Source organism: Zingiber officinale, chromosome 6A (assembly GCF_018446385.1).
Source record: "Zingiber officinale cultivar Zhangliang chromosome 6A, Zo_v1.1, whole genome shotgun sequence".
In the NCBI taxonomy this organism is placed as follows: domain Eukaryota; kingdom Viridiplantae; phylum Streptophyta; class Magnoliopsida; order Zingiberales; family Zingiberaceae; genus Zingiber; species Zingiber officinale.
This window is the reverse complement of record NC_055997.1, coordinates 145,464,506-145,475,114: the sequence shown is the minus strand read 5'-3', so window position 1 is coordinate 145,475,114 and position 10,609 is coordinate 145,464,506. Positions and strand designations below refer to the sequence as shown.

General features: G+C 42.9%; 1 protein-coding gene across 1 annotated transcript; it reads right to left on the bottom strand.

Moving 5' to 3' along the window:
- Positions 1 to 1,233: 1,233 nt before the first annotated feature.
- LOC121998513 (UDP-glycosyltransferase CGT-like) lies at positions 1,234 to 3,011 on the bottom strand. The gene has a single exon (XM_042553465.1). The coding sequence runs from the start codon at positions 2,925 to 2,927 to the stop codon at positions 1,530 to 1,532; it is 1,398 nt and encodes a 465-aa protein (XP_042409399.1). The 5' UTR covers positions 2,928 to 3,011; the 3' UTR covers positions 1,234 to 1,529.
- Between the last annotated feature and the right edge of the window lie 7,598 nt (positions 3,012 to 10,609).

The following is a 10,609-nucleotide window of genomic DNA, read 5'->3' as shown; positions in this document are numbered from 1 at the left end:
GATGGACAAATCAGATTCATCCAAATGAGAAAGCATAAGTGTCCCTTCGGATGGATTAATCTCAAACCATTGATTTTAAAAGGAAGACACCCAAATGAAGTGGGATTGTGTCTCTTGGGAAGGAATACAATCTAGATCATCCAATTCAAGTTGGATAGATGGGATCTAATTGATTTAAGAGGTTCTTTAACCCTTCATTTGGTATAAATAAGATCCCTTATATTCTTATTTCATTCATTCCATTTCAAACCAAAGCAAGCATTGCATTCCATAGTTGCATTTGGAGAGTTCAAGAAACTTCTTCGATTTGGAGGTTTTGTCATTTGTAGTGCTGCTCTCACAAGATAATTTCATTCTATCTACGAAGATGATTGTCGTGTTCCGTGAGAAATGTGTGTGGGGGAAAATTTGTATTAAAGAGATAGAGCCCAACTCCAGTATCAACTTTGCCAAAGCAGTGTTAGATTATCGTTTTGCCCATGCTCAAAGTACACCACCACTAGATTGAATAATTTTAAGACGAAATTTTTCGTACAATCTTGATGGATTCATTATCAACGACTTCTATTCCATCAATGCGTGGCGAAAAACCAAAGAAGTTTACAAATACTGATTTCAAGTGGTGACAATAAAAGATGTTGTTTTATCTAACCACATTGAACCTTGTGAGGTTCTTAAGTGAAGATACTCCCTCCATATATTAAGGTGATACTAATAAAGGAAAGAGGACGACATATAATGCTTGGGAATATAGTCACTTCTTATGTCAAAATTATGTCCTCTAGTTCACTTTGGGTAACTAGTCCGGTCTCACAGACTTTTTCCACCTGCCACGAGGGATCAGTCGAGTCACCGCCCATTGACCAACCCAGGATCCTCACCCCATACAATATCGTCTTCGTCATTGAGTTCTAACCGTAGTAGCTTAAGAAGCCTCCCACCGACTCCCACGGGCTTAGCTGAGTTGGTAAGTGACAGGTTGATTGCCACATAAGGTATTAGGGTAGAATTTTGGGATTAACAGAGCTTATATCCCTGCAATTCATGTAAATTCTCCCCATCTATCACTTGTCTTCTCAGTCATCATGATTTATCTTCTTCATATTGATCTTGAGATGAGCTCACGGGGACATTAGAGACGAATATATTCACCTTTTATCACACTCAAGAAGCCTCCCACCATCCGGTGCTGCAATAATAACAATAATTAAATTGAAAAAGGGACAAAATAAATTTAAGTAGTGGAAAATAATCCTACTTTTTATTGATGATATGCTGAAAACCTAACATAACATTGTGGCAAAAGGTAAACACATTCACCCTCGCCAATTCTTCCCAAAGTCAACACAGAAGAGATAAACTACGGACGACTACTAGCATGGAAACCTAACATAACATGCCCAATGAAAACAGATACTAAAATAACTTCAACATAACGATCTATTCTACCGTACCGTGGTTGTTGACTTATTTAATTAATACAAGCACTCTCACCAGCCAAGTCTCTTCTCGTGGATCGCGTGACACAATCAAAGCGTTAAGCTCTCGATGAAGTGCGTTAGCACTTGGTAGGAGGTTCCTCCGACGTCTGCCGCCGCGGCTCCCATCGTCGTGGCCGACGCCCTCAGCCCCTCCACGGCCATCAGATCCTTCAACCGCTCGCTTATCTCCTCGGCCTTTATGGGCTCTTCTGCCTGCCAGCTCCACCCTTCCACCCAAATCCCCAATCCGCCCCGCGCCATCGCCGCTGCGCTCACCCTCTGGTCGCCGCCCATCGGCCACCCCAGGATCCTCACTCCGTACAGTGCCGCCTCAACCACTGAGTTCCAGCCGCAGTGGCTCAAGAAGCCTCCCACCGCCCGGTGCCGCAGGATCTCCGCCTGCTCTACCCAATCCTTCACCACCATCCCCCTGTCCTTGATCTTAGCCAGGTATTCCTCCCCCAGTAGCTCCTCCAATCCCACCTCCACTTCCGCCCGATCCACCACCTTGCTCTTCACCACCCACAGGAATCTCAACCCGCTCCTCTTCAACCCGATCCCTAACTCCCTTATTTGCTCCGCCTGCATCCCCGTCCGGTTCCCAAAGCTCACGTACACCACCGATCTGTCCGGCTGCCGATCCAGCCAAGGGAGCGGCGCCGAGACGGACTCCCCTTCCACGCTCATCTTCGGTACCGGAAGGAGCGGCCCGATCGCCAACACCGGGGGCATATCGGGGGTCACTTTCCCCTCATTGAGCGCCGCGAGCGCTTCGGGCTCCCACGCATGCAAGGTGTTCACTAAAATGCCGTTGGCTTTTGGGAGCGCTTGCCCGTTCTCGAGGAATTGCTTCGCGAAGAGCTGGTTTTGGTCGTGCAGCACCACGGGGACGCTGGATTTCGGCACCGTCCACACCCCGGGGATATCAATGTCGCCGACGCCGAAAGTGTTCTTCGTGGCGAGGTAGGTGGGAAAGTAAGCGCAGAGCGCGAGCATCGCGGCGCAGGAGATGAAGAGGATGTAGCTGGGGATTCCCATTTCCGCGACCGCTGGGAGGTAGGAGGACGCCACCGAGATGTCGACGATTGCGGCGGAAACTGGCGGCGAGGCGTCGGCGAGAACGCGCGGGAGCAGATGGGCCGAACGGCGGATGGATTCGAAGCGGAGGGTGAAGGGGTCGGCGCAGTTGAGCTCGGATGGGTCGAGCAGTGGGAGGTGGAGGTCGAGGCGGCGGACGCCGGGGAACGCGGTGAAGAAAGCGTCGATGTGGCGTTCCTCCGCGGCGGAGACCGTGGGATGGGTGGTCAAGAGGGAGACGCGGCAGTCGCGGGCGGAGAGCTGGGCCGCGAGGCGCAGGAAGGGGTTGAGGTGACCCATCCCGGAGCTTGCGAGGAAGACGATATGGGGAGTTCGCCGGCGGTCGGCGTACGGCTGCGGCTCGGTCATCGTTGTATGATCGGCGATCGCGAGCTTGTTTGGTGGAATGGCTTCGACAACAATAGCATGCAATATAAAACAATGCTCTTGGTCGAGCGAATTAAAGCTTCCTGATGGTCACAAAGGAGATCTAACGGCATTGGTGAGTCGAAGAAACTTTCGGGTACAGTAGGTTGTTGTACCTAACTACCAGTACGTATTCATTGCCATTTTCTTGTATTTAGATCTGGAATCCAATGGTGTTGGATTTCACCTAAAATATAATATTACTTTCAGAAAATCTTGTTTTTCTTTTATAATAGATACCCTCCGTACTAATCTTCAAGTTTGATGATCTTAAAGGGCTTCCATGAACGTATTACAGAAGATTTTTTAGCTTAAGAATATTGGCTGTCTTATATACGACTTCCCTGAGCACTTCCTAGTTGATATATTTTTTTTTTACAAAATTAGATCGATCATTTTAAAATTAATTTGAATACTCGATACAAGTAAAAACAAAACAATTATTGAACCTGTGCCGAGGCCACATGGGTTTGAAATGACACACCTCGCCGAGTAAATTAAACTCGATAAAATATTATCCACATTACTTTTACGGCTGAGTCTCGGTGATCGTTGGATTAGATCGCGATCTTGTTTGACAATGGTACATGGGCTGGCACTGTAAACCTTTGCGGTGGGGCGAGTGTCGGTGAGTTAATGCTTCCGGGTAGTTGTAAATAACTACGCATACGTATTCATTGGCTTTTGGATCGGAAATCCATGGTGTTGGATTTCACCTTAAATATAATATTACTTTCAGATTATATATATATATATATAACGTAGGGACGATCTTTTTTTTATTCATCTATTAAATAAATTCAAAACATAATTTAAAAATATTTATTAATCGATCTTATCCCCTTATTCTAGACATAACTTATTAATTGTTGCTGTATGCAGACATCGCGCCTGTCTTTGTTTACACTGACAGGTCGTGGACAAAGATTCGTCATGGCAATCAATTTAGAAATATTAAATGGTGTAATCTGATAGGTTAGAATGATTTTTTTTAAAAAATTTTAAAATTATTATTAAAAGTATCGAAATAATATCATATTTTATGAGCTAATGATATGCTTTCTTATTTATTTCTATATTTAATTTTAAAAATAATACCTAATTAATTTTTATTAATAATATATAATGAATTTTTAATTAACTTAATTAATTTTTAAATTAGATCAATTTATTTTCTAACCAGCTGGATTTACCGATTTTTATTTTTATACAACAATAAGCGTAAGAGAGGAAGGCGTGCCCCGAACAATGAGAACCATGTCCAATTTTGATAAACTAAAGAATTAATCCGAGCGGCTGATCTAAGAATTAAACATCGAATATTTTTTATTTAATCTCTAGGATTGATGAAAATTTTTTTTCCAAGAATCAAACTGGATCGGTCATCCCAGCTGAGTTGACGTAAATTCGATACCTGATGACAAATAATAACAAAGAGTCGAACGCGTGGAAGAACAGGCAGGAACTTCATTTAAAAAGCAAGATCAGAGTTCAGATCCTATCAGTTGTCCGAAGGCCCGCAGCTTTTCAGTGACCATGGACAAGAAGTTGATCGAACGATTATAAGATCCTGAGAAACCTAACTCGGATTAGCATGCCATCAATTCAGAGTTTGATGATGCATATTGGGTTTAGTTGCAGTCTTGCAGATATCATGACGAAAGGTCCATTTCTCACGCATGTAAAACCAACCAAGCCACGTGTTATACAAAGATCATCGATTCGCCTTCGGACAGAAAGAGGTAGTTGTTCGAAGCCCCCGTGTGTCAAACTGTAGACTAAAAGACCTTCATTTTCCATAGGTAGGAATATAAATACAAAAGATCGAATCAGAAGAATATAACACATCAAGCAAAGTAAGCTTTGGAGCCATAGGTGTCTGGTTGTTTGTAATGCACTTGTGCTAACATGTTTTAGCATTACATTACGCATGGAAAGGGTGGACCTATCGAGGCCTCTATTCATGTCTGTATCATTATAATGCACAATAAATATGCATTCTCAAAGAAAAGTGTTGGTAATGCACTTGTGACTATTGTTGGTTGGATAATAAACTAAAATCTCATGAATTCCTACTCGATGTATATTTTTTAAAAAGATCACTTGAGTTGCAGAAAACAAAGGGAAAAAAAATATTAGTATTACATTTAGTATTGTTGGTGCGTGAAGTATTTGACAGTCGAACCTATGTTTTGCTTATGTCAAAGGGTTCAAAGTTAGGTTGTCTTATTATCTAATAAGTTTGATGAGATTACAGGAAAATCCTAAGTGTACTTATGCAAAAGTCCTAGCTGTGGTTAGGCAGATGAAAAACTCTAGGGGGTGATAACCTTAGGTCCTAGGAGGTGGTAACTTTAGGTGAGGAAAGTCCTAGTTGCGGTTAAGCAAAGGGAAACCCTAGGGGGAGGTAACTCTAGGTCCTAGGGGGTGGTAACCCTAGGTGAGGAAAAGTCCTAGGTGCGGTTAGGCAAAGGGAAACCCTAGGGGGAGGTAACCCTAGGTCCTTGGGGGTGGTAACCCTAAACAGAAAGTCTTGGTGGATCGAGGGTTTGGGCAAAAGTCCTAGAGTCGGGGACTCTAGGTGGAAAGTCCTGGTATCACGAACCAGGTGGAAAGTCCTGATGTCACGAACCAGGTGGAAAGTCCTGGTGTCACAAACCAGGTGAAAGACTGGACAGGTCGTGGAGCGAACATCCAGTAGAAAGTCTTGGAGCCTTGGGCGCTGAGCAAAAGTCCAGTTGGTCTGGAGGATCAGTCTGGCAACAGGTAAATTTTCCTGAGTGGAGTAGGTGAGGACGCGTTCCCCGGTGAGGGAATAGTAGGCGTCGATTCGACCTAGGGTTTCCGGACGGAAAATCTGAAGTCAGAACCGGACAGTCCAGAGACTGTCAAATATTTTATTTATCATGTTTATATTGTGTTAACTTTGTTTTGCAGGGTATGGTTAGTTTTTGAGACTAACGTATTTTGCAGGAAGTGAATTGGACACATTTACCTCGGATGAACAGTACCCGAGGTGCCCTCCATGGAGCTTGGAGGCGCCTCAGGGTCACTTACAAAGACAGCCTCGCACCAAGGCGCGAGGGCGCCTCCATAGAGCTTGGAGGTGCCCTGGACACTAGTGCGAGGGCCCCCTCCATGCAGGTTAGAGGCGCCCTCAGGCGGATAAGCAGCGACCAGTTCGGAGCTCATCCACGTTGCGATTTCGGAGGGGGGGGGGGGGGATTGAGGGCTCCCTCCATGGTGTTGGAGGTGCCCTCCACGAGCTACTTAAGCCCAGTTCGAGCAGGAGCCAAAAAATAATGAAATCTGACAATCATTTTTCCGTGTGCTGCTCAAAAATCGATCCGACAAAGCTGTGACTCAACCCCGACAACAAGAAGCTTCAAGTTTACTATTATATTTCATCCATTTTTGTTAAAAATAAAACCTTACGCCTTTCATTTTATTCCTCCAAAACTATTTTTGAAAAATTCATTTTCATCTTTTCACCATTGGTTGGCATTAGCGAAATATCGCATTTTCAAAAGTTTGAAATAATATTTTTTTAATATTTTATTAATATTTTTTTTCAAAATTAGTGACCGTTGTTACAGGTGAGATATGCATTTTTAATCAATATGCAACTGTACTATTTGATACTGGGGCAACCCATTCGTTTGTCTCCATAGTATTTGCTGAAAGAATAGGTATACCCACGGAAGTCCTAAGCGGACAATTCTTGACGACACTACCCTCGGGAAAGATAATGACATCTACACACTGGCTGTGAGTGTGCCAGTCAAAATTTCAGACAGAGAACTGTACGGTGATCCGATCTTGCTGAATAGACTTCCTGAGCAAGTATGGTGCTTCCATCGAGTGCCATAAGCGAAGGGTTCTATTCCAACCTGAGGCAGAGTCTAAGTTTGAGTTCATCGGAGATTCAAGAAGAAAACCTAGAAATTTTTATCAGCCATGAAGGCTCGGAAAATGTTTGTCGATGGATGTACTGGATTTCTAGCTCATGTGGTTAATACCCAGCAAGAAAGAGATCATGAGCTAGAGGAAGTTAGAGTTGTATGTGACTACCCAAAAGTGTTTCCGGAAGAGTTGCCAGGGTTAGCTCCGGATAGGGAAATTGTATTTGAGATTGAACTCATTCCTGGTACCCATCCAATCTCAAAGGCACCCTAGTGAATCACTCCGACAGAATTGAAAGAACTTCAGGGACAATTATAGGAGCTACTCGACAAGGGCTTCATTCGCCCTAGTCACTCACCCTGGGGAGCTCTGGTATTGTTCGTAAAGAAGAAAGACGGGTTCATGCGAATGTGCGTGGACTACCGAGCGCTGAATAAAGTGACAATCAAGAATCGGTATCCCTTGCCGAGAATTGATGACCTATTTGATCAGTTAAAGGGGGCTACAGTCTTTTCCAAGATAGACTTGCGGTTCGGATATCATCAAGTGAAAGTGAAGGTTGATGATGTATCGAAGACATCATTTCGAACGAGGTATGGGCACTATGAGTTCGTAGTTATGCCTTTTGGAGTGACGAACGCTCCTGCTACATTTATGGACCTGATGAACAGAGTGTTCAAAGAGTATTTGGATAAGTTTGTAATCGTCTTCATAGACGATATTCTTATATACTCGAGAACTCTAAAAGAACATGCTGAACACTTGAAGACAATATTACAGATTCTCCAACAGAGATAGTTGTACGCAAAGTTCTCTAAGTGCAAGTTCTAGCTTGATCAGGTGTCCTTTCTGGGTCATATTATTTCTAAAGATGGGGTTATGGTAGATCCGACAAAAATAGAAGCTGTGAGTAACTGGAATAGACCCAATAATGTTGGTGAAATCTGAAGTTTCCTTGGGTTAGCAGGCTATTATAGGAAATTTGTAGAGAACTTCTCAAGGATCACCTCTCCACTGACAGTGCTTACCCGAAAGAATAGGAAATTTGAGTGGACAGAGGATTGTGAGAAGAGTTTCCTTGAACTAAAAATGAGATTGACCAGTGCTCCAATCCTGACTCTTCCAGAAAATGACGAGAGCTTTGATATATACAGCGATGCTTCTAAACTATGACCGGAGCTGTACTGATGCAGAATGGCAAAGTTATTGCCTATGCCTCGAGACAACTCAAAAATTATGAGAAGAACTATCCCACTCATGACCTTGAGTTAGCAGCAGTAGTCTTCACTCTCAAAGTCTGGAGGCATTACTTATACGGAGCTCAGTGTAAGATTTACACAGATCACCAGAGTCTGAAGTATTTCTTCACTCAGAAAGACCTTAATATGAGACAACGGAGATGGCTTGAGCTGGTCAAGGACTATGATTGTGAAATACTCTACCATCCAGGGAAAGTGAACAAAGTGACAGATGCACTAAGTAGGAAATCTTATGCTGCCTTACTGTTTATATCGGCTATGGCCTATCCCCTACAAAAAGAAATAGTAAATTTTGGGCTTGAAATTATTACTGGGCAGCTCTCTACTTTGACACTAGTGTCAACCTTGCTTGAGGAGGTACAGAAAGGGCAGGAGTAAGATCCTATTATTCAGAAGATCAAGCAGGGAATACAGAAAGGAGAAAATAGAGAGTTTCGAGTATCAGACGGTGGGATACTATATTATGGTAATCGTCTCTGTGTCCCTAATCAAGAAGAACTACGAAGGAAAATTTTAGAAGAAGCCCATAGAACACCCTATGCAATGCATCCTGGTTCCACCAAGATGTACCAAGATTTAAAGGAACGCTTCTAGTGGTCTGGAATCAAGAGAGATGTTACTAGATACATCAGTACCTGTTTGACATGTCAACGGGTTAAAGCAGAACATCAGAGACTAGGCGGAGTTCTGCAGCCAATCCAGATCCCAGAGTGGAAGTGGGAGGATATAGCTATAGATTTCATAGTAGGATTACTCAAAACTACGAATGGTTATGATGCTATTTGAGTAATAATAGACAGATTGACCAAGTCTGCTCATTTCCTAGCAGTTAGAACATCCTACTCTATTGAGCAGTTAGCACAAATATATGTTAAAGAGGTCGTCAGATTACATGGAGTGCCCAAAACCATAATTTCTGATAGAGATGGTTGTTTTACTTCACACTTCTGGGAGTGTGTTCAGAGAGCTCTTGGCACTAGGTTACGATTCAGCACTGCATTTCATCCTTAAACTGACGGGCAAACAGAAAGGGTGAACCAAGTTTGGGAGGATATGCTACGGGCTTGTGCCTTAGATTTCAAGGGCAGCTGGCGTCGATACCTATGCTTAGTAGAGTTTGTATACAATAATAGCTATCACGTGACTATCGGAATGGCGTCGTATGAGGCTCTGTACGGGAGGAGATGTAGATCTCCTATTTGTTGGTATGAAGGTGGTGAAAAGAAAGAAATGAGACTCCAGACAGATCTCATCGAAGACACCACCCAAGCTATTCAGAGCATTCGCCAGAGAATAGAAACTGCTCAGAGCCGGCAGAAAAGCTATGCGGATGTCCGCCGTAGACCGCTAGAATTTGAGGTTGGGGACTTAGTGTTCATCAAAGTAGCTCCTATGAAAGGAGTGATGCGGTTTGGGAAGAAAGGAAAGTTGAGTTCACGATATGTGGGGCCATACTTGATCACCAAAAGAGTTGGCAGGGTAGCTTATGAGCTGGAACTACCTCAAGAAATGTCAGCTATCCATAATATATTTCATGTTTCAATGCTGAAGAAGCATGTTCCCAATGCAAATCATGTGATTGAGCCACAGACGGTACAAGTTCAAGAGGATCTCAGTTATGAAAGTCTACCTATTCAGATAATAGATCGAGAAGTTAAAAAGCTGAGGAACAAGGAGATACCGTTAGTAAAAGTACTGTGGCAAAGTCAACAGAATGAAGAGACAACCTGGGAGCGTGAGGACGAGATGAGACAGAAGTATCCACAATTGTTCTAGTTCAAAGATGAACTTTTTATAAGGTATGGGGGATTGTAACACCCATAAATTTTCTCTATTTAAAAAAATGTAAAAAGAACTAGAAGAAGAGAAAAAGAAATAAAAATAGATTTAAAAATGTCCTTGGGCAGGATTGAACCCAAGACCTCTTATATATGATTGGTTAGAGTTTCCATTAGGGTGGCGGTAAAGCATCACACTAGCAATAGGAAACAATTCCTTATAAGCAGATTTTGGGAGAAGAGATGCTTCAACTTCTACTTAGTATAAAAGGTGAGGGATGAGATCAAAACCTAAATCTCTTCATTTTCCCTTCTCCCATACCTAGCCGAAACTCCTTCCCTCTTCTTCTCTTGTAGTTTTGGCCAAGAACTCTAGGGTTCCAAGGTTCTAGGTTCTTTAAGAAGAGAATCTAGAGGGGAGTTTTCATCAGGATTTGTACATACGAGGTGGGTGATTTCGAGATCAAGGCATACAAAAGAGAGTGTTGCTAGCTTTTCTTACAGCCTATAAGAGTAAGATCTAGCGAAAGGATGTAAGTACTCCTCACCTGCAGTATAAGTTGTTTTGATTATGCATAAAGGAATCTATTTGTGGTAGGTTTGTATGGTTGTATGCATGGTTAAGAAATTTCATGTTAAAGTGCATGTTAAAGAAGATATAATGCATGATATGTAAAGATGCCCC